Source organism: Ahaetulla prasina, chromosome 2, assembly GCF_028640845.1.
Source record: "Ahaetulla prasina isolate Xishuangbanna chromosome 2, ASM2864084v1, whole genome shotgun sequence".
NCBI lineage: Eukaryota > Metazoa > Chordata > Lepidosauria > Squamata > Colubridae > Ahaetulla > Ahaetulla prasina.
The window spans coordinates 301,820,408-301,842,542 of record NC_080540.1 but is presented as its reverse complement, the minus strand read 5'-3'; the positions used below and the strand labels follow the sequence as shown (position 1 = coordinate 301,842,542).

The 22,135-nt window shown below is 44.3% G+C and overlaps 1 protein-coding gene across 1 annotated transcript in view; it reads right to left on the bottom strand.

Moving 5' to 3' along the window:
- Nucleotides 1–22,135, bottom strand: part of DNAI1 (dynein axonemal intermediate chain 1) — a 185,016-nt gene that overhangs the window by 14,107 nt on the left and 148,774 nt on the right. Inside the window, exon 19 of the mRNA XM_058171975.1 lies at nt 19,755–19,940. Coding sequence (XP_058027958.1) covers nt 19,755–19,940 — 186 coding nt within the window. The remainder of the gene's footprint in view (nt 1–19,754; nt 19,941–22,135) is intronic.

The window sequence follows — 22,135 nt, the reverse complement described above, 5'->3', positions numbered from 1 at the left end:
GGGCTCCATTGGGGTCGTTGGTCGAGGACCTTACCTGCAAATTAAAAAGCAAAGAAAAAAACAACCTCAAAGGGCAGATGGAGAGCTGGGTCTTTGTCTGCGGTTGTTGTTCTGTGTTTCTAGGGTGCGGCTGATGGCATCCTTGGAGGGGGCCGAGTCCTTTTCCCCATCTCTGACCTTGCCAAGTTTTTGAACAAGGAGCTATTAGTCAGTCAAAAGGATCTCATCACCTTGGAGAACCGAGCAGATGGGAAAACGTTTCACCAAAGAAAGAGAGACTAGAGCTACTTCGCTTCCAGATGTCGGCCCCTCACTCAATGCTTTCTCCGGCCTTAAACTTAGATTTAGGGCCTGCGCAATTCAGATTCTCTTCCATTGAAGCAAGGCGTTCTTTCACGCCTAAAACTGGAGCAGGGCCTGTTTTGGTGGCCAGGAGTTATCTGGGGGAAGGGGAGGCAGGGTACTAGGATACGGAATGACAGAGGTGGAAGGGAGCTTGGAGGTCTTCTAGTCCAACCCTCTGCTCAAGCAGGAATCCCTATAACCAGGTAAGTAGGTAGACAGAAAGACAGGCAGCCCAACCGACAGACAGATAGATACTGTGGGCAGGTAGGTGGGTGGATGGATGGAAAGACAGACAGACACAGACAGATGGGAGAGAGAGAGAGAGAGAGACAGATAGATACTAAGGTAGGTAGGTAGGTAAGTAGGTAGGTAGGTAGGTGGGTGGGTGGATGGATGGATGGAAAGACAGACACAGACAGATGGGAGAGAGAGAGAGAGAGAGAGACAGACAGATAGATACTATAGGTAGGTAGGTAGGTGGGTGGATGGATGGACAGACAGACACAGACAGATGAGAAAGAGAGACAGACAGACAGACAGATAGATGAGAGAGATATTTATAGAGATAGATAGATAGATAGATAGACAGACAGACAGACAGACAAGATGGATGGCGGGATGGCTGGATGGCCGAACGGATGGATGGACAGATGGATAGAGATGAGATAGATAGATAGATAGATAGATAGATAGATAGATAGATAGATATTGCAGTTGTTCAGTTAGTCACACCGTTGTTAAGTGAATCTGGCTTCCCCATTGACTTTTTTATTGCCAGAAGGTCGCAAAAGGGGATCACATGACCGTCACAAATATGAGTCAGCTGCCAAGCATCTGAATGTTGATCAGGTGACCCTGGGGAGGCTGCAACGGTCGTCAGTGTGAAACACAGTCCTCAGTCTCTTTTTTCAGTGTTGTTAGAACTTCGAACGGTCACTAAATGAGCTGTTCCGAGGGTGACATTTTTGCTGTGTGCGTGGGGATCCTGTCACTTGCTTAAAAAGATGCGTTTGGGAGGAAGCAACGCCAGCAACATATTAGAACGGTGTCCTAATTCTTTTTGTGCATTGTGGCCTCAGGAATGTTCCAAGAATAGAACTTATTTACGCTCCACTGGGCAGTTTCCTCCTTCAATCAACTCCTGTTTTATCCGCTGAACTTGACTCCTGTTTTCATTGTTTTAAGCTGTGAATGTTAATTTTGGGCAAATTGATTTTGGCAACAGAGAGCGAGGGGGACAAGAAACGGGACCTTGGGTGGGCTGCCTGACCGACTTCTTTATTCCTTCTTCTCAGAGGCTGAGAGGGACAATAAGGGGTCATCAAGCAGGGGCTGAGTTGGAAACCTGGTGATTTTGAGAAAGGAGACAAATGCAGAGTGAGGGCGGGACGGACACCTCCTGTTTTTGCCAGAGTTGCCTCCAAAAAAGGCAGCAATTATCCAGGTCTCTGCTGGTTCTTTGTAAGGTATCTCTATCCATCCATCCATCCATATCTATCTATCTATCATCTATCTATCTATCTATCTCTATCTATTTCTTTATCTCTATCTCCCTATATCTCTCTAGCTATATCATCTATCTACTCATCTATCAACCACTTATTTATCAGCTGTCTCTCATCTGTCTGTCTGTCTGTCTGTCTGCCTGTCTGTCTGTCTGTCTGTCTATCTATCTATCTATCTATCTATCTATCACTTGCTCCTGGAGTGGAAAGCTATGGCAAATCTAGACAGTGTACTAAAAAGCAGAGACCTCACTCTGCCAACAAAAGTGCGTATAGTCAAGGCAATGGTTTTCCCAGTTGCAATGTATGGCTGTGAAAGTTGGACCATACGGAAGAACTGAGGCCTTTGAACTCTGGTGCTGGAGAAGACTCCTGCGAGTCCCTTGGACTGCAAGATGAACAAACAAGTCAGTCCTAGAGGAGATCAACCCTGACTGCTCTTTAGAAGGCCAGATCCTGAAGATGAAACTGAAATACTTTGGACACCCAATGAGAAGGAAGGACTCACTGGAGAAGAGCCTAATGCTGGGAAAGATGGAGGGCAAAAGAAGAAGGGGACGACAGAGAACGAGGTGGCTGGATGGAGTCACTGAAGCAGTCGGCGGGAGCTTAAATGGACTCCAGAGGATGATAGAGGATAGGAAGGCCTGGAGGAACGTTGTCCATGGGGTCGCAATGGGTCGGATACGATTTCGCAACTAACAACAACAAAATCTATCTATCTATCTATCTATCTATCTATCTATCTATCTATCTATCTATCTATCTATCTATCTATCTATCTATCTATCTACCTACCTACCTACCTACCTATCTACCTACCTACCTACCCCCTCCCCTCTGTCTCTCCAGTAGTGGGATTCAAATCCCAGCGCTACCGGTTCACTATTGGTAGTGCGTGGGTGCGCACGCTCGCTTTGTGAGAGTGCGGCGCTTCTGTGCATGCGCAGAGCCTTTTTGATGATGTCTAGGCAGGTGGGCGGAGCCTCCTGCCGCCTCCAGGACCAGTTTGCCCGAACCAGGGTGAACTGGGAGCAACCCACCATCTCTATCTCTCTATCATCTATCTACTCATCTATCAACCATCTACCTATCAGCTCTCTCTCATTTGTTTGTCTGTCTACCTACCTACCTACTACCTACCTCCATCCATCCATCCATCAATCTATCTGATAATCTTTATATTTCTCTTTCTCTCTTTCTCCTTCTCCCTCTCTCTCATATATCAGCCCTGTAAGGAGAGGAGAGTTGAGAGAGAAAGTGATTGGCCGCAAGTCCTCCCAGCTGCCTTTCATGCCTAAAGTGGGACTAGAACTCAGCCACGTGGGGTTCCTGCATTGAGCAGGGGTAGGACTGGATGACCTCAATGGGTCTCTGACTCTGTAAGAAGAATGCCAAGCACCTTAAGAGGTGCTTGGCTGAAGAATCTTGCTTAACCCCGGGGGTTGTGTGGAGCAGCCAGTTTTCAGAGCACCAGAAATTCAAAAGAAACAATGACGGGGATGAATGAGCCAGCGAGAAACTGCCTGTGATCATTAAAGGACCCGCCAGCCATTCATCCTTGTGTTCATTTAACAAGCTCTGGAATGCAAATTTGCCATTTGCTCATCTCGACTAATTACACACATCCAATTGTTGGAGATTAAAGTAGAAAAAAGAACACAAAAAGGCTAAAACTCAGCTTTCTGGCGGCTATGGGGGAAGAGAGAATGCCAGAGGCCTTGCTCTTGCTTCAGAGATAGCCCAGAAAAGGAACTAAGAAATAAAAGAAATGAAAAAAATTTAAATACCGATGGGAACGAATATTTCCAGCTCAGGGTTAAACAGTGGGGTCCTTAGCGGTTTCTGAGTTTGCTTGTTTTCTTGCAGGTGTTTCATGACTCAAACTAGGTAACATCATCAGTGCTAGATGGGAGGGGGGTTTGGGAGGAGGAGGAGGAGGAGGAGGAGGAGGAGGAGGAGGAGGGGGTTTGGGAGGAGGAGGAGGAGGAGGAGGGGGTTTGGGAGGAGGAGAAGGAGGAGGAGGAGGAGGAGGAGGGGGTTTGGGAGGAGGAGGAGGAGGAGGAGGAGGAGGAGGAGGAGGAGGAGGAGGAGGATAAAGACAAGGACAAGGAGGACTGTGAAATCCTTGAAGGGCTCTGAGCTTGGTTGTTTTCTTGCAGACGTGTCATTACCCAACCAGGTAACATTATCTGTGCTCAGGTGGTGGTGGTTGCAAAGTAGAGGAGGAGGAGGAGGAGGAGGAAGAGGAGGAGGAGAAGAGGACTGTGGGGTCCTTGGTGCTCTCTGAGCTTGGTTGTTTTCTTGCAGACACTTTATGACCCAACTAGGGAACATCATCAGTGCTACAAGTGGGGGGAGGAGGAAGAGGAGGAGAACTGTAGGGTCCTTGGTGCTCTCTGACTTAGTTGTTTTCTTGCAGATGTTTCATGACCCAACTAAGTAACATCATCATTCTCTTCAGTTATTTCCTTGTTTTATTTTTTGCCGTGGCTCCTATAATTTTGTCTATCCTGTAAACTACCAAGGATTTGCTTCAGTTGTGGTTAAGATATAAGTGTGATAAACCAACAAAACGATTCAATCATATAGTTCTGTGTTTCTCAACCGTGGCAACTTTAAGATGCAGGGACTTCCAACTCCCAGAATTCCCCAGCCAGGCTATCCTACCGTCCCTGTCCTAATGTTTTCTTTCATTCGTATCCTTTACATGTATTTATAATTATGTTTACACTTGTATCTGTCATAAAATACATGCTTGACGAAATAAATAAATAAATAAATAAATAAAAAACCCAGGGGAAGGGCCTTCTCTGTGGGGGCCCCCACCCTCTGGAATGAACTACCCCCCGGACTTCGTCAGCTTTCGGACCTCCGGACCTTCCGCCGCGGGCTTAAAACATATTTATTTAACTGTGCAGGAATGGGCTAGATTTTAAATTATCGGTTTTAATTTGGGTTTTATTCTATATTTTTAATTCTAAATTAACGGGCTTTTTAGAATAAGTTTTTTAATTGTTTTTTATATTGTATTTATATGTTTTTAAATGCCTGTACACCGCCCTGAGTCCTTCGGGAGATAGGGCGGTATATAAATTTGATTAAATAATAAATAATAATAAATAATAATAAATAAAATAAAATAAAATAAATTCTGGGAGTTAATACCACTTTATAATGCCTTGGTAAGGCCACACTTGGAATATTGCATTGTTTTGGTCGCCACGATGTAAAAAGGATGTTGAGACTCTAGAAAGAGTGCAGAGAAGAGCAACAAAGATGATGAGGGGACTGGAGGCTAAAACATATGAAGAATGGCTGCAGGAATTGGGTACATCTAGTTTAATAAAAAGAAGGACTAGGGGAGGCATGATAGCAGTGTTCCAATATCTCAGGGCTGCCACACAGAAGAGGGAGTCAAGCTATTCTCCAAAGCACCTGAGGGTAGAACAAGAAGCAACGGGTGGAAACTAATCAAGGAGAGAAGCAACTTAGAACTAAGGAGAAATTCCTGACAGTTAGAACAATTAATCAGTGGAACAACTTGCCTGCAGAAGTTGTGAATGCTCCAACACTGGAAATTTTTAAGAAAATGTTGGATAACCATCTGTCTGAGATGGTGTAGGGTTTCCTGCCTGGGCAGGGGGTTGGACTAGAAGGCCTCCAAGGTCCCTTCCAACTCTGATATTATTATTATAGTTGAAGTCCCCCTCATCTTCAGGTTGCCATGATTGGGAATCACTGATGTAGTCAATATTTTAAATTTGGTTTGAGATGCAAGTCTGTGCGTAGAGACCTATTTACACAGAACAGTGTGGAGTGAATATTTCAAAACTTAAATAACGTTCGCTTTTGAAATCTGTAACTGGAACCTCCCCTGCTGGCAGGGCCTGTTGTTTTGAAGGAAATATTGGCAGAGCCCACAAGAAAGCGCTTCATTCATACTCCCTGAGGCTGATCTGGCCTGAAGTGACAGAATGAACACACACACACAAACAAACACAAACACACATAAACACAACAGGGTTTCAGACAAGAGCAGCCGGTCTGCTTGCCCTGAGGCTAAAACCTACTCGATCCCCCCCAGGCCTGGAGACTGACTCCAGCTGGTAAACATTTGTAAGGAGGTGGCAGTTAAAATGTACAAAACCATCACAAGTCCCGTTTTGTTGTGAGAAAGCAGATTTCCTAAGAGAATAGAGCTGGAAGGGACCCTGGAGGTCTTCTAGTCCAACCCCCTGCTCAAGCAGGAGACCCTGTGCCATTTTCAAACAAATGGTTGTCCAGTCTCTTCTTCACAACCTCCAGTGATGAAGCACCCACAACTTCTGGAGGCGAACTGTCCCAGTGTTTAATGAACAGAATATCAGAGTTGGAAGGGACCTTGGAGGTCTTCTAGTCCAACCCCCAGCCCAAGCAGGAGACCCTCAATCATTTCAGACAGGAAGCTGTCCAGTCTCTTCTTAAAATCCTCTAGTGATGAAACACCCACAACTCCTGTTCCACTGCTTAATTTCCTCACTGTTAGGAAGTTTCTCCTTAATAGCGGTTTTCCCCCAAGGAAGCGTTCTAGGACCAACACTCTTCATACCATACATAAATGACCTTTGTGATCATAGAATAGAATAGAATAGAATAGAATAGATTAGAATAGAATAGAATTTTTTTGGCCAAGTGTGATTGGACACACAAGGAATTTGTCTTGGTGCATATGCTCTCAGGGTACATAAAAGAAAAGATACCTTCATCAACGTACATCACTTACAACACCTAATGATAGGGTACAAATTTAACACTTAATGACAAAAATGTCATCAAAAAAGCACAAGGTAGAACATTTACAACACAATTGATGGTCAATATATCAATATAAATCATAGGGATTACCAGCAACAAAGTTACAGTCATACAGTCACAAGTGGAAAGAGATTGGTGATGGGAACTATGAGAAGATTAATAGTAGTGCAGATTTAGTAAATAGTTTGTCATTGTTGAGGGAATTATTTGTTTAGCAGAGTAATGGCATTCGGGAAGAAACTGTTCTTGTGTCTAGTTGTTCTGGTGTGCAGTTGTTCTATAGTGTCATTTTGAGGGTAGGAGTTGAAACAGTTTATGTCCAGGATGCGAGGGGTCTTCTTGATTCGTGCAGTATACAGTATACAGGTCCTCAATGGAAGGCAGGTTGGTAGCAATTATTTTTTCTGCAGTTCTAATGATCCTCTGAAGTCTGTGTCTTTCTTGTTGGGTTGCAGAACCGAATCAGACAGTTCTAGAGGTGCAAATGACAGACTCAATAATTCCTCTGTAGAACTGAATCAGCAGCTCCTTGGGCAGTTTGAGCTTACTGAGTTGGCGCAGAAAGAACATTCTTTGTTGTCCTTTTTTGATGATGTTTATAAGTAACTGTGTTCTCTCCATTGATGATGTTAAACTATTTAACTCTACCAACAATGCTGCTACCCTTCAAAAAGACCTTGACTTTGTGTCGGAATGGTCAAAAACTTGGCAACTCCAAATCTCAACCAACAAATGCTTCGTCTTACACATTGGCAAAAGGAATCAGAATACAAAATACAAACTGAGTGGACATGACCTTGTAGATGACCCTCTCTCTGTGAAGGACCTTGGAGCACTCATCTCAAATTATCTAAGTCTCAAAGCCCACTGTAACAACATTGCCAAAAAGGCATTAAGGGTTGTAAACCTAATCTTGCGTAGCTTCTTCTCCGGTAATATCACACTACTAACCAGAGCATACAAAACATTTGTATTGAGAGAGTCCAGAGATATTTCACGAGAAGAGTCCTCCACTCCTCTGCTCGCAACAAAATACCTTATGGCACCAGATTTGAAATTTTGAGCTTAGACAATTTAGAACTACGCCGCCTTCGGCCTGACCTAAGCGTAGCTCATAAAATGATCTGCTACAATGTCCTTCCTGTCGAAGACTACTTCAGCTTCAACCACAACAATACACGAGCACACAATAGATACAAACTCAAGGTAAACCGCTCCAAACTTGATTGCAGAAAATAGGACTTCAGTAACAGAGTTGTTAATGCCTGGAATGCACTACCTGACTCTGTGGTCTCTTCCCAAAATCCCCAAAACTTTAACCAAAGACTATCTACTGTTGACCTCATCCCATTCCTAAGAGGTCTGTAAGAGGCGTGCATAAGCGCATCAGTGTGCCTACCATCCCTGTCCTAATGTTCCCTTTAATTGTATTCACTTTATGTACTCAATTCATGCTTATATATATTACCTAATATGTACTCGACAAAATAAATAAATGAAATAAATAAATAAATAAATAATTCCAGGTTGCTTCTCTCCTTGATGAGTTTCCATCCATTGCGTCTTCTCTTGCCTTCTAGTGCTTTGGAGAATAGCTTGAGCCCTTCTTCTTGAGGGCAGCCCCTCAAACATTGGAAGACTATTATCATGTCTCTCCTAGTCCTTCTTTTCTCTAGATCAGGGGTCTCCAACCTTGGCAACTTTAAGACCTGTGGACTTCAACTCCCAGAGAACTCTGGGATTTTGAAGTCCACAAGTCTTAAAGTTGCCAAGGTTGGAGACCCCTGATCGAGATCAGCTGCTCATTTCCCTTCTGCCAGGAGCTTCTGCTTTATAGGAGGAGACCTCTGAAGGAGAGGCATAGGACCCCTGCTCTTCAATGGTGACACCTTCAGAGGGCGTCTTCTCAAGCTCCAGTGGCACCATTCTTGGGCTGTCCTGAGCTATGGGCAGAGCTGCATGCCTGTAACCTCTCAGGAATGACACTACAGGTAGTCCTCAATTTATAAGCATTTGTTTAGTGACGGTTCAAGGTAACAACAGCACTGAAAAATTACCAAACCAGCTAACATCATCAGTGCTGTAAGCGAGTGGGGTTTGCTCTCTGTTCTTTTGACCTTATAATACATCGTCTCCAGCAGCCAGTACCCAGATAAGCAGGGATTAACTCCAGACAAACAATCAAGCAGACAACCCTAATCAAGGAAGCCCGGAGAAGAAATCCACAGTCCCATCAATATTGATAGGACAAGCCATGATATAGAATGACAGAAAACCTCCCTCCCTTCTAGCACTGATGATGTTACCTAGTTGGGTCATGAAACATCTGCAAGAAAACGTTTGAAGCTCACAGAGCATCAAAAAACCCACAGTCCTCCTCCTCCTCCCCACAAACCCTCCACCCTTAGCACTGATGATGTTACCTAGTTGGGTCATGAAACGTCTGCATGAAATCAACCAAGCTCAGAGAGCACCGAGGGCCCCACAGTCCTCTTCCTGCTCCTGCTCCTCCTCAGAAACCCTTCACCCTTAGCACCGATGATGTTACCTAGTTGGGTCATGAAACGTCTGCAAGAAAAGCTCAGGGAGCATTAAAGGACCCCATTCTAAAGAGTCTTCAGTAAACTCCCTCAGCTGAACTTGACAAGAGAACTTGGTATGTGCTGAGAAACCACTATAGACTCTGAATCAAAGGCTGGGAATGACCAGGAACCCCTGGGAGAGACCCCCCGTCCTGCTTTGCCCTGATGGACAGGTCAACCTGACTCTTCCAGGTCAAGCTTCTTCCTTTTGGTTCACCCCTGCGATTTCCAAATAGCCCAGTTTGCACTCACAGATAATCTTAAGGCTATTCATTGTTGCTCATTATATTTATAGCTTTTTGATCGCGGATTCGATGGCGTTGTGAGTCACACAAGGACTAGCCGGGGTGATACGAGCAATATAAATCTCTCTCCAAGAAGGAGATGGCAAATTGCTCAGGGAGCTGTTTGGCAAAACAGAGTCAAGAACGGACCGCGCTCTTGTTGCCAGGATTGCAATCGGGCATTCATCCAGGTAATGAGGGTGAAGGATGCTCGTTGACCTCTCGACAGGTGAAGTGAGAATTATATTCATCTACTCCAAGGAAGACATTCCGGGATAATGCACAGTTAAGCTGTGGCTCTTCCTTGGAAGGAGGCAGATTAGATTGCTTGCAATGTTCTTCCTTGACTGAAGCTTAGATAGATGCTCTGAAGTTTTAGAACAGGGAGCTCCATACTTGGCGACTTTAAGACTTGTGGACTTCCAATGCCCAGAATTCCCCAGCCAGCATGGGTGGCTGGGGAATTCTGGGAGTTGAAGTCCACAAGTCTTAAAGTCGGCAAGTTTGGGGACCCCTGTTTTAGAATCGGAATAGAGCCGGAAGAGACCTTGGAGGGCTTCTAATCCAGCCCCCTGCTCAAGCAGGAAACTCTATATCATTCTAGATAAATGGCTGTCCAGCCTCTTCTTAAAAACTTCTAGTGATGAAGCACCCACAACTTCTGGTGGCAGGCTGTTCCTCTGGTTAATTGTTCTCCCTGTTAGGAAGTTTCTCCTTAATTCCAGGTTGCTTCTCTCCTTGATTAGTTTCCACCCATTGTTTCTTGTCCTGCCCTCAGTGGCTTTGGAGAATAAATTGACCCCCTCTTCTTTATGGCAGCCCCTCAAATACTGGAATACTGCTATCATGTCCCCCCTAGTCCTTCTTTTCTCTAGACTAGCCAAACCCAAATCCTGCAACCTTTCTTCATATGTTTTAGTCTCCAGGCCTTTAATTATCTTAGTTGCTCTTCTCTGCACTTTTTCCAAAAGTCTCAACATCTTTTTTGTCATGTGGGCACTAAAACTGGATGCAGCATTCCAGGTGTAGCCTCACAACAGAAACAGACCATGGGGTGTGTGTGTGTGGGTCTCTAACAAGGCTTGGAGCTCTAAGCACATAGCGCTTATAAGCCGCATCCTGAATGATGGGAAGTGAGCTTCCTGTAATCTTCTCCACTGTTCCCGCCACTCTCTGTAGGGACTTTCTATCTGGATGGATGGATGGATGGGTGTGAAGCAAATGGGTCATTTTTGCACAAAGGGCGAAAACATCCTGCAAGAAGCACAACTCCACAACACAGTCCTTTCAGCAGTCCCAAGAAGGTTCCACACAATTTTATTATTAAATTGGCCCCTCTATGAGGGGGATGGGTAGCTAAGAAGATGGATGGATGGATGGAGTCCAGGAGGACCTCCAAGACATGGGTCAGTTCTTTCCAAGGCAGTGCAGCACCATCCAGACACAAAACAGAAGACATTGAGGAACCTCAATGTATATATAGTGTCTTGTTCTTGCTAAGAGTTTTGGTTAAGGCTGACGGTTTTGATCCAATCCTCACAGCCTCCAGGCATCAGGACAAGATTTTGACAGTACCTCCAGCCTGGACTATCAGGTACAAGGAAATATGATCACATTCTCTTCTACTATCGATCCATCCATCGATCAATCCATCGATCCATCCATTTTATCTACTTCCAAATCCAAAACTACTCAGTGACCATTTATAGGATTCCAACAAATCCTATAGCCAATTGAAATATCTATGGTAAAACCGAAATGATAGACAAGATGGAAGAACAGCAGAATTAACAATGGAAAAACAAATGAACAATTCTTGACAAAAATGGCATGCCACCATTAAACTGAAATGGAAAAAAAAGAGAAGACTTTATCTCTGAAGGAAAGTTCTTAAGCACAGACCGGGTGCCCTTACTTGGCCGTTTGGCAGACTTTTAAGTGCTGCTAAACTCTGCCTAAGCGAAAGGCCAGAACATGTGGGAAGGCATAGCCATTCATTTATTCATTCATTCATAGAGAAGCCTGTGTCATGGATAATTGCATGTTTCCTCCCAGTCATTAAAGGATCACGGAGACAACATCCGTGCTCCAGCCTTTATATAAGACCCAAAATCACTAGGAGGGCTTCCTTTGCAGAAAGCCCCAATTTCCAGAGCAAACACCGAATCACAGTTAGATGGGACCGTGGAGGTCTTCTATCTAGTCCAGCCCCCTTCTCAAGCAGGAAACCTTATACTTCAGACAATTGGCTGTTCAGTCCCTTCTTGAAAACCTCCAGTGATGGAGCCCCCACAACCTCTGGTGGCAAGTTATTCCCCTGGTTAATTGTCCTCACTGTTAGGAAGTTTCTCCTTCATTCCAGGTTGCTTCTCTCCTTGATGAGTTTCCATCCATTGTTTCTTCTCCTGCCTTCTGGTGCTTTGGAGAACAGCTTGACTCCCTCTTTTCTTTGTGGCAGCCCCTCAAATACTGGGGGCTGCCCCAAAGAAGAGGGTGGTCAACCTATTGTCCAAAGCACCAGAAGGCAGACAAAAACAGAAGACATTGAGGAACCTCAATGTATATATAGTGTCTTGTTCTTGCTAAGAGTTTTGGTTAAGGCTGACGGTTTTGATCCAATCCTCACAGCCTCCAGGCATCAGGACAAGATTTTGACAGTACCTCCAGCCTGGACTATCAGGTACAAGGAAATATGATCACATTCTCTTCTACTATCGATCCATCCATCGATCAATCCATCGATCAATCCATCGATCAATCCATCGATCCATCCATCGATCCATCCATCGATCCATCCATCGATCAATCCATCGATCCATCCATCGATCCATCCATCGATCAATCCATCGATCAATCCATCGATCAATCCATCGATCAATCCATCGATCCATCCATCGATCCATCCATTTTATCTACTTCCAAATCCAAAACTACTCAGTGACCATTTATAGGATTCCAACAAATCCTATAGCCAATTGAAATATCTATGGTAAAACCGAAATGATAGACAAGATGGATGGATGGATGGATGGATGGATGGATGGATGGATGGATGGATGGAGTCCAGGAGGACCTCCAAGACATGGGTCAGTTCTTTCCAAGGCAGTGCAGCACCATCCAGACACAAAACAGAAGACATTGAGGAACCTCAATGTATATATAGTGTCTTGTTCTTGCTAAGAGTTTTGGTTAAGGCTGACGGTTTTGATCCAATCCTCACAGCCTCCAGGCATCAGGACAAGATTTTGACAGTACCTCCAGCCTGGACTATCAGGTACCAGGAAATATGATCACATTCTCTTCTACTATCGATCCATCCATCCATCCATCCATCGATCCATCCATTTTATCTACTTCCAAATCCAAAACTACTCAGTGACCATTTATAGGATTCCAACAAATCCTATAGCCAATTGAAATATCTATGGTAAAACCGAAATGATAGACAAGATGGAAGAACAGCAGAATTAACAATGGAAAAACAAATGAACAATTCTTGACAAAAATGGCATGCCACCATTAAACTGAAATGGAAAAAAAAGAGAAGACTTTATCTCTGAAGGAAAGTTCTTAAGCACAGACCGGGTGCCCTTACTTGGCCGTTTGGCAGACTTTTAAGTGCTGCTAAACTCTGCCTAAGCGAAAGGCCAGAACATGTGGCAAGGCATAGCCATTCATTTATTCATTCATTCATAGAGAAGCCTGTGTCATGGATAATTGCATGTTTCCTCCCAGTCATTAAAGGATCACGGAGACAACATCCGTGCTCCAGCCTTTATATAAGACCCAAAATCACTAGGAGGGCTTCCTTTGCAGAAAGCCCCAATTTCCAGAGCAAATACCGAATCACAGTTAGATGGGACCGTGGAGGTCTTCTAGTCCAACCCCTCCTCAAGCAGGAAACCTTATCCTTCAGCCAATTGGCTGTTCAGTCCCTTCTTGAAAACCTCCAGTGATGGAGCCCCCACAACCTCTGGTGGCAAGTTATTCCCCTGGTTAATTGTCCTCACTGTTAGGAAGTTTCTCCTTCATTCCAGGTTGCTTCTCTCCTTGATGAGTTTCCATCCATTGTTTCTTCTCCTGCCTTCTGGTGCTTTGGAGAACAGCTTGACTCCCTCTTTTCTTTGTGGCAGCCCCTCAAATACTGGGGGCTGCCCCAAAGAAGAGGGTGGTCAACCTATTGTCCAAAGCACCAGAAGGCAGGACAAGAAACAATGGATGGAAACTTATCTGAGAGAGATCCAAGTTAGGAGATGCTTCCTAACGGTGAGAACAATTAACCGGTGGAACAGCTTGCCACCAGAAGTTATGGGTGCTCGAACACTGGAGGTTTTCAAGAAGAGACTGGACACCATTTGTCCAGAATGTATAGGGTTTGGACTAGGGTGTCGTGTCCCATTCCCACTACGACGAACGAGTCAAGGAAGTCCGTAACAAACTTGGCAACAAAGCCTTTGCAGCTTGCCAAGTTCCTTCGAGGTTTATCAGGGCAGGCAGGAGTCCAAGTTGTGACTTCAGCGATAGAATCTGATATCAGCAAACTAGATAAGACTTTGCTTGACTCAAGGTTGGAATGCCAAAAGCAGGTCCTTTATATAAGCTGTGGGGTGTGGCTCCATGACTCAGCATTTATCCAGGTCTGCCCCACCCCTCCTTCTGCTGGTGTCGCCTCTCAGATCTCCTGAAGCGAGGGTCCTCCCACTCTAAATTGTCTTCAGCTGGATTTGCTGTCAGCTTCTGGGAAAAGGAGGGGTCAGAGGGAGTAGGGCCGAGTAATTCCAGCACCTGGCTGGCTTCCTGCTCTGAAGGCTGGGCCAAAGGAACACACGCTGTATGAGTGAGGTTTATCGGGCTTGTTCGTTCACTCCTGGAATCCTCTCCGGGCATGGGGCCAGGGCCGGGGGCTGGTGGCATGACAGGCCGTTCATCTTCATTATCAGACTCGGAGTCTGATAAAAGGCCCGGTTGGAGACGGGAGGGGCCTGGCTGAGGAGAGGAGGGAGGACGAGTCACAACTTAGGGTTTATTATATAGGGACTGGAGGACTAGAAGACCTCTAAGGTCCCTTCCAATTCTGTTATTCTGACCAACCCCACTTCCAAGCTTGCCTTCGGAAGTTGTGGGAGCTTCATCACTGGAGACTTTCAAGAAAAGATTGGACTGCCATTGGTCAGAGATGGTATAGGCAGGGTCTAGTGCTTGGGCGGGGGGTTGGTTGGACTAGATGACCTCCAAGGTCCCTTCCAATTCCGTTAATCTGTTCCTCTTGTATTAAACACGGTTTTTTGTTTTTTTTTTTGTTTACATTTATACCCCGCCCTTCTCCGAAGACTCAGGGCGGCTTACAGTGTATAAGGCAATAGTCTCATTCTATTTGTATATTTTTACAAAGTCAACTTATTGCCCCCCCAACAATCTGGGTCCTCATTTTACCTACCTTATAAAGGATGGAAGGCTGAGTCAACCTTGGGCTGGGCTTGAACCTGCAGTAATTGCAGGCTTTGTGTTCTTAATAACAGGCTTTACCAGCCTGCGCTATTCACCGGCCTGCCCCTCTGCCCCAAATCCACCATCCTTTCATAGAATGTCATTATTTGGGGCGTTTTATCAGGCCAGCATGGAGAGAAATTGGAAGGGCGAGATTTGATTGTTGTCTGGATGACTCAGAATAAAGCACAGCTTCACATCAACATCCTTCGCATAACAACCTTCCTTTATGGCCTTCAAATGTGGTTGTGCAACATCACTGAAACCCTGAGCGCCGTGCAACTCCAGAAATGCAAAACATGATCTCATTCCGAGAATCACGCAAAGCTAGAACAGGAAACGTTTCCAACGAGTTGTTTACAGGCTCAAGGCCTCCCTTATGTTAAAATGCATTATTTATTGCAAACTGCTTTTCAGTCTCTGGAAAGGGAAAAATAAAAGGTCAATAATAGTCCAAGGATATAAATCATGCTTGCTGTTTGTTTTGCATGCCAGTGCAGATAGTCCTTGACTTATGACCACAGTAGGGCCCAATATTTCCATTGCTAAGTGAGATGGTGATCACAGGAAGGAAGGAAGGAAAGAAGGAAGGAAGGAAGGAAGGAAGGAAGGAAGGAAGGAAGGAAGGAAGGAAGGAAGGAAGGAAGGCTGACTCCTGGTGATGCAGTGGTTAGAATGTAGTATTGCAGACTAATTCTGCCCACAGTCTGGAGTTCGATCCTGACCAGCTCAAGGTTGGCTCAGCCTTCCATCCATCCTTCCAAAGTGGGTAAAATGAGGACCCAGATTGTTGGGGGCAAGAGGCTGACTCTGTAAACCGCTTAGAGCGGGCTGCAGAAGCATTATGAAGCGGTATATAAGTCTAAGTGCTATTGCTATTTGGCCAAGTGTGATTGGACACACAAGGAATTTGTCTCCAATAAAGAAGCTCTTAAGGGAATCACTGCAGTTGTTAAGTTAGTCACACGGTCATTAAGTGAATCTGGCTTCCCCATTGACTTGGCTGGTGAGAAGGTCGTAAAAGGTGATCGCGTGACTCGGGGACACTGCAACCGTCATAAGTACATGCCAGTTGCCAAGCAACTGAATTTTGATCACACAACCATGGGGATACTGAAACAGTTGTATGTATGAAAAAATGGTCATAAGTCACTTTTTTCAGTGTTGTCGTAACTTTGAATAGTCACTAAACAAACTGTTGTAAGTCAAGGGCCTTTGTGGCTCAGACTGCTAATGCAGTCTGTTATTAACAGCAGCTGCTTGCAATTACTGCAGGTTCAAGTCCCACCAGGCCCAAGGTTGACTCAGCCTTCCATCCTTTATAAGGTAGGTAAAATGAGGACCCAGATTGTTGGGGGCAATAAAAGTTGACTTTGTATATAATATACAAATGGATGAAGACTATTGCTTGACACAGTGTAAGCCGCCCTGAGTCTTCGGAGAAGGGCGGGATATAAATGCAAATAAAAAAAAAAGGATTACCTAGAATCCTATTTTATCTATTTATGTTTTCCTTTCTATTTAAAACAACATTGCAATCGCAAAGTTTTCTTCCGTCTTTGGCCCCTATTTGCTGCATGTCCAAAATAGCACCATACTGGTGATATTTTTATTTTGAGCAATTTCTGTTTCCTCTATGAAAGTTTAATTATTGATTTTCTTTTAATTTGCAGTTTCAGAACCTCAAAAAAAGCAAAACGAGGCATACAGTACTGTGTCTAGAGTAAAAATATAGTCAACCACTAGATGGCAGGAGAAAAAGTGGCCAAGATATCTCTGCTGACATCTAATGGTGATACCAGAATTTTTAGAATTGGCATTAGAATAACGGGGGTTGGAAGGGTTGCTTAGGCAGGAGATCCTGTCCTATACTGTACGTCGGCATTTGGTTTTTCTTGCCTAATGTAGAATCTTACCTTTCATGGCCAGTTTCCTTGTGTTTAAAGTCCTCATGTTGGTAGGCCAAAATAAGATCACCAACTTCAATTTAATAAGATTATGGAATGCATTTTAATAACTGAAGAAAGAACTTCAATTCAAAATTAGTTCTGTGCTGTCTCTGACCCTCGTTTTGATCATCAACATGACCCACAATAACCAAACTAGAAAATTGTGTTGCAAAAATCACTGATCCATTTTCTCCTCTTGTAATTAACTAACTAATTAACCTGCACACATAAAAGCAGAGAGGGAAAATACAGAACTACAGAGAGGTGGTGACCGAAATCGGCACATTGGCGTGCATCAAAGGGAAAAGATCTACACGCTTAGCGAAATAAGAACATTTGCACCAAAGCTGCATGTTCCCGAAATTAAACATTACAAAGGCCATGTTCACACATGTACCCACACCTGACAAAAGGACCACCGAAACTAATAGCTTCTCCATCCCAAATTGAAGCTCTCTTCCAGGGTTGTCTTTAGGTTCTTGAATAAACTTTGCCTGTTCGAACAGTGTGTCTGGATTTCATTCTGATTCATTCTTGCACAACTCTGGCTCAGATTGGGACCTCAAATTCTTCTTAAAAGCTCAAAATGCAAATATGGTACTTATCTTGATATTTATTCTTAATTGGTTCCAGGAGGTGTGATGAGTACCAAAAATGATGAGTACCAAAAAAATTTTCGTATAAGGACTAATGGAAATAAATTTAGCGAGTTCCCAAACCAAAGTCAATGCACATTTTTAAGGAAATATGTAAAAAGATTCAGTTGATCCGCCCTTGATTAGTTTCCATTCTTTGTTCCTGTCCTGTCCTTCCTTCAGGTGCTTTGGAGAATAACTTAACCCCCTCTTCTTTGTGGCAGCCCTTCAAATATTGGAAGACAGCCATCATGTCGTCCTTCTCTTCATTAGATGTACCCAATTCCTGCAACCATTCTTCATAGGTTTTAGACTCCAGTCCCCTATTCATCTTTAACAAACATACACAACATTGGCTAGACCAGTTCTTGAATACAGCTCATCTGTCTGGAACCCACACTGCATATCAGACATAAATACAATCAAGAGAGTCCAGAGATATTTCACGAGAATCCCTCCATTCCTCTGCTCGCAATAAAATACCTTATGCCACCAGACTCCAAATTTTGGGCTTAGACAACTTAGAACTACATCAGCTTCAGTCGGACCTAAGCATAGTACATAAAATTATCTACCACAAGGTCCTACCAGTCAATGACTACTTCAGCTTCAACCACAACAATACATGAGCAATAGATAGAAACTCAAGGTAAACCGCTCCAAACTTGATTGCAGAAAATAGGACTTCAGTTTTCATATCCAATGATCTAAGTGCCAAAGCCCACTGCAACTACATCGCAAAAAAGGCTTTTAAGAGTTGTAAACCTAATCTTATGTAGCTTCTTCTCCAGAAACACTACACTACTTACCAGAGCTTATAAAACATTTGCTAGACCAATTCTTGAATACAGCTCGCCTGTCTGGAACCCATACCACATTTCAGACATCAATACGTGTCCAGAAATATTTTACAAGAAGAGTTCTCCACTCCTCTGAATACAACAAAATACCTTATGCCACCAGACTTGAAATCTTGGGTTTAGAAAACTTCGACAGGACCTATGTTTAACTCATAGAATCATCTATTGCAATGTCCTTCCTGTTGAAGACTACTTCAGCTTCAATCACAACAATACAAGAGCAAACAATAGATTTAAACTTAATGTTAACCGCTTCAATCTTGATTGCAGAAAATATGACTTAAGTAACAGAGTTGTTAATGCTTGGAACACACTACCTGATTCTGTAGTCTCTTCTCAAAATCCCCAAATCCCCTTTAACTAAAGACTATCTACTGTTGACCTCACCCCATTCCTAAGAGGTCCGTAAGGGGCGTGCATAAGAGCACAAACGTGCCTACCGTTCCTGTCCTATTGTTTTCTTTCATTATATCCAATCAATATAGTTATTACATACTTATGCTTATATATATATATGTTTATATGTTATATAGTTACTTTCATGCTTATGCTTATATATACTGTTGTGACAAAATAAATAAATAAAATAAAATAAAATAAAATAAACAGAGTGGTCAATGCACTACCTGACTCTGTAATTTCTTCTCCAAACCTTTAAGCCTAAACTGTATACTGTTGACCTCACCCCATTCCTAAGAGGTCTGTAAGGGGCGGGCATAAGTGCACCCGTGTGCCTACCGTCCCTGTCCTAATATTCCTTTTTACTTACTCTTTTCATGTATCCAAATTATGTTTATACTTTTACCTGTTATCTTATATATGATTGACAAAATAAAATAAATAAATAAATACTTAGATTAAATAAAATAAAAATGTCACTTTACTTGTACTAATTAGAGAGAAAAAAGGACACGAATGCACAAAATGACCACAAAAGCTAAGATAAGAACACAAAAGGTTGTGCACAGGCCAAGAGCTGACTAACGTATCACTTTGTGTTTTGGCTGCAAAGTGTAGCGAGTCACAAGACAACCACCGACACATTCTAGCTTGCGCGTCAAGTACCAAACAAATGACGAGTATCGGGACAAAATGTTCTCGCCAAAAGGCCTTGACTACCAAATTCAATGAGTTTCAAAGCAGCTGAGGACCACAATAAGCAGCTGCGCAGAACAGCATCGAAAGTGCCCGGTGCGCCATTTTCCACCTCCCACCAATGGCCAACCTCAACGAGGGCCATCAGGAAACTCCCCCAGGTGCAGAGTACCTGAGCAGGTGTGACTCTCCCCCCCTTGACAAAAGTCACTTACCTTGGGCATCTTACGGAGGTTGGGAGAGAGCTTCAGGCAGGTGACATGGCCGCGGTCATCCCCGACGATGATGATGGGGTAGATGGCGTTGAACTGGACGTGGGTGATTTTGTTCCGCTTCTTGGCTACCACTGGCTGGTGGCAAATAGGTTCGTATTTGTTGACGCTTAAGTCGAAGATGTAGGTCTGGTGAAAGGAAAGAAGGCAGCGGGTAAGAGAGGGCTCAAGGCACAGGAGAGAGGAGGAGGAAGAGGCTCAGGTCATTCTCTGTGTAAAACGCTACAGGTCTCCATTGAAGAAAAAGCCAACACAGTTCTGGGCTGCATAAACAGAGGGATAGAATCAAGATCACCTGAAGTGTTAATACCACTTTATAATACCTTGGTAAGGCCACACTTGGAATATTGCATTCAGTTTTGGTCGGCACGATGTAAAAAGGATGTTGAGACTCTAGAAAGTTTGCAGAGAAGAGCAACAAAGATGATTAGGGGACTGGAGGCTAAAACATATGAAGAAGGGTTGCAGGAACTCGGTATGTCTAGTTTAATGAAAAGAAGGACATTGTCGTGTCCCACTCCTCCGCTGACGGCCGGGTCAGGGAAATCCGAATCAGGTGTGCCTCTGCAGCTCTGCCAAAGTCCTAGCAAAGTCCTCAGGGCAGGCAGGAGACCAGAAAGTGACTTCAGCAAGATATGTTTAGACTTTGCCTGACTCAGAGACTGCCAGAAAGCAGATCCTTTATATAGGCCATGGGGTGTGGCTCCATGACTCAGCACTTATCCAGGCCTGCCCCTCCCTTCCTTCTGTTGACGCCGCCTATTAATCCTTCTGAAGCGAGGGTCACTCCAATCGGCAGCTGTTGGTAATAAACCTTCCTCAGGCTCACATGCTGTGGAGGAGGGGGAGGGGTCTAGTTGCTCCGTTTGCCTGGGCATGGAGCCAGAGCTGGGGGCTGGAGATACTTGCTCTTCTTCAGCCTGTCTGGGCATGGAGCCAGGGCTGGGGCCGGGAGGCATGCTAGGACATTCTTCAGCGTTCGGAAGCAGATAAGAAGGCCCCGGCTGTGGTGGTGAGATCGGACAAGACACAACAGACATGATAGCAGTCTTCCAATATCTCAGGGGCTGCCACAAAGAAGAGGGAGTCAACCTATTCTCCAAAGCACCTGAGGGTAGAACAAGAAACAATGGGTGGAAACTAATCAAGGAGAGAAGCAACTTAGAACTAAGGAGAAATTTCCTGACAGTTAGAACAATCAATAAGTAGAACAACTTGCCTGCAGAAGTGGTGAATGCTCCAACACTGGAAAAAAAATTTTTTAAGAAGAGACACCGGGAGATGTGCCATTAATCATTGCAATCAATCAGAATGGAGCAGGAAGGGACTGTGGAGGTCCTCCAGTCCAACCCCCTGCTCAAGCAGGAGACCCTAGACCAGGGGTCTCCAACTTTGGCAAATTGAAGACTTATGGACTCCAACTCCCAGAATTCCTCAGCCAGCAAAGCTGGCTGAGGAATTCTGGGAGTTGAAGTCCACAAGTCTTCAAGTTGCCAAGGTTGGAGACCCCTGCCCTAGACCATTTCAGACAGATGGCGGTCCAACCTTTTCTTAAAAACCTCCCCTGGTGAAGCACCTACAAGTCTTTCCCACCGTTTGATTGTCCTCACTGTCAGGAAGTTTCTCCTCAGTTCCAGGTTGCTTCTCTCCTTGATTGGTTTCCATCCGTTGCTTCTTGTCTTGCTTTTCTGATGCTTTGCAGAATCAGTTGACCCAGGGGTGAAATCTAAAATTTTTCCCTACCGATTCTGTGGGTGTGGCTGGGTGGTCATGTGAGTGGTTGGGCATGGCCAACTCAATGTGACTCCTACCCAATCACATGACACACACCCCAGCCACACCTACCCAGGTTTTTGTGGCTCCCGGTGTTTTCTGTGGGAAATGGGTCATGTGACTGAGTGAGTGTGGTCAACTTGATTGGTCCCACCCTTAGGAAATTTCTCCTTAGTCCTTCGATGTCTTCAAAGAAAAATCAGAAAGTCCAGTTGCCTCTTGAAAAAAAGCACCTTTGGGATAAAGAGACAGATTAGAACAGACAGATTAACAGAGTTGGAAGGGACCTTGTAGGTTGTCTAGTCCAACCCCCTGCCAAAGCAGGCGACTCTACACCATTTCTGACAGATGGCAGTCCAGCCTCTTCTTGAAAGCCTCCTGTGATGAAGCTCCCACAACTTCTGAAGACAACTTCTGTTTCATCGGTTGATGGTTCTCACTGTCAGAAAATTCCTCCTTATTTCCAGGTTGAATCTCTCCTGGTTCTGTTTCCATCCATTGGTCCTTGTCTGGCCTTAAGCGCAGGGGTGAAATCCAGCAGATTCTGACAG